Source organism: Coregonus clupeaformis, unplaced genomic scaffold (genome assembly GCF_020615455.1).
Source record: "Coregonus clupeaformis isolate EN_2021a unplaced genomic scaffold, ASM2061545v1 scaf3883, whole genome shotgun sequence".
Taxonomy (NCBI): Eukaryota; Metazoa; Chordata; class Actinopteri; order Salmoniformes; family Salmonidae; genus Coregonus; species Coregonus clupeaformis.
In genome coordinates, this window is record NW_025537337.1 from 30,001 (window position 1) to 31,870 (window position 1,870).

A 1,870-nucleotide genomic window follows, 5' to 3' on the forward strand; every position below is an offset into this window, starting at 1 on the left:
CACTGATCTTATCTCTATGTCACACTCCTGCTGCTGATAACAAGACACATTGATTTCATAAATCACCCAGGGAACAAATCGTCTGTTATGAGCTAGGGAGATGTCATTTGTCAAAATCCACCGTGAAGAATTCTGCACAACAAGCTTTTTATCAAGCCATCTATCCAATTTATCGCCCAGCTTCCTGTCAAAAGATGCACCAAACAACGGACTAATACAGCACAAAATCTTTTCAACAACTGCGGCACACATCACACAAATTAGGCTGCTGTTTCACCCGGTGAGTAATTGTGCGTGTAATGGAGGATATGGCAAACATAATTTTGACAATGTGTGCATCAATCTTACAGTAACAGACAAAATCATAATCCAATCCCACCTTCTCTACCCTGGAATGAAGCTCTGCAGACAACACGGCAAAGTATCTGCCAGTGGGGAATTCATATCCAACCAATAGATGATTAACTGTTCACTTCTTCACTATTTTTAAGTTTCAGATGTAAGATCAATCACTGAGCCAACCGTCTCACAGTTTGCAGTAACCCTCAGACAGAGAAACAGCATGGTTCTTTGTTAAAAACAACCAGTTTGTGCCAGCAAAGAACAGGCTGTGTTGTACTTGCGCCTCTGAAATTCATTTAAGCAAGTTTCTTGCGGCGTGACATGGGAGGCTCGCTGTGGGGGTGTGTGTTCTGAGGCTGTGTGTGTGTTTGTGTGTACACAGTATGTGTGTTAGCATAAAATCACAGGGTTCTGAGGGCACGTCTGTACTCGTGGCCCTGTGTCCCCGTGACAGCAGGGTGGTTGGCATGGGAAACACATGGCCTCGGCGGTGGCGCTGTGGCGTGTCGTTGTGACAGGCAGGTTTGATTTCTCTGAGGGCACTGGGCCCAGCTCTCTGCCCACCTGCTGACTTACCAGGGAGGAGGGACACGCTGTGTTTACTGACACATCCAGTTAGCAGGGAATAAGACAAATACCATCCATTCAACTGTGTGAAATAATCCAGGTACAGTATAACAGATCTGGAACACAGTCAGATACAATGGAATAACCAATGCACCTCATTCCATCACACCATAATGGAGACAGCACTGGTTACAAATACATCAAGCTGTGGGAAAAAGAGGGATTAGAGGATGATGAGAGAGAGAGAAGAAAGCAGTGAGAACAAGTGAGCTAGAGAGAAAAAGAGGCGGAGAGTGAGAGAGAGAAAGAGAAAGGGAAAGAGAGAGAGAGAGAGAGAGAGAGAAAGAAAGAAAGAAAGAAAGAAAGAAAGAAAAGAAAGGACAGGAGGGAGAGAGAAAGAAAGAGAGCGCGAAGCGAGCGAGAGAGAAAGAAAAAAAAAGAGAAAGAAAAGCGGCCGGGAAGAAAAAGCGAGAAAAAAAAAAGAGAAAAGAGGCGGGAAAAAAAGAGAAAAAGGAAAGAAACAAGCGAACGGCGGGAGAAAGCGAAGAAAGAGAGAGGGAGAGAGAGAAAGCGGAGGGAGAGAGCGAGAAATAGAGAAAGAAAGAGAGGGAGAGAGAGAGAGAAAGGCGAGGGGAGAGAGAAAGAGAAAGAGAGAAAGCGGGAGGGAGAAAAAAAAAGGGAGAGAGAAAGAGAAGGAGGGGAGAAAGACGTTTTTGACTTTTTGTCTTTTCTTTAATGGTACAGAGAAGCGAGAGAAAAAGAGAAAAAAAAGAAAAGAGAAAGGCCGGGCGAGAGAGAGAAGTAGGAGAGAGAAAAAAAAAAAAAAGAAAAAAAAGAGACAGAGAGAGAGGAGAGAGAGAGGGGAAAACGAAAAAAAAAGAAAGAAAGAAAAGAGGAGGAGAAAAAGAGAGAAAAAGCGGAAAGGGAGAAAAAAAGAAAAAGGGGGAGAGGCTTTTTGACT

The 1,870-nt window shown here is 44.0% G+C and overlaps 1 protein-coding gene across 1 annotated transcript in view; it reads right to left on the reverse strand.

Moving 5' to 3' along the window:
* LOC123490416 (cadherin-4-like) overlaps positions 1–913 on the reverse strand; it is a gene marked incomplete at both ends in the record, with an annotated part of 23,016 nt that extends 22,103 nt beyond the window's left edge. The window contains one exon of the mRNA XM_045220463.1: positions 772–913. Coding sequence (XP_045076398.1) covers positions 772–913 — 142 coding nt within the window. The remainder of the gene's footprint in view (positions 1–771) is intronic.
* Positions 914–1,870: the final 957 nt, after the last annotated feature.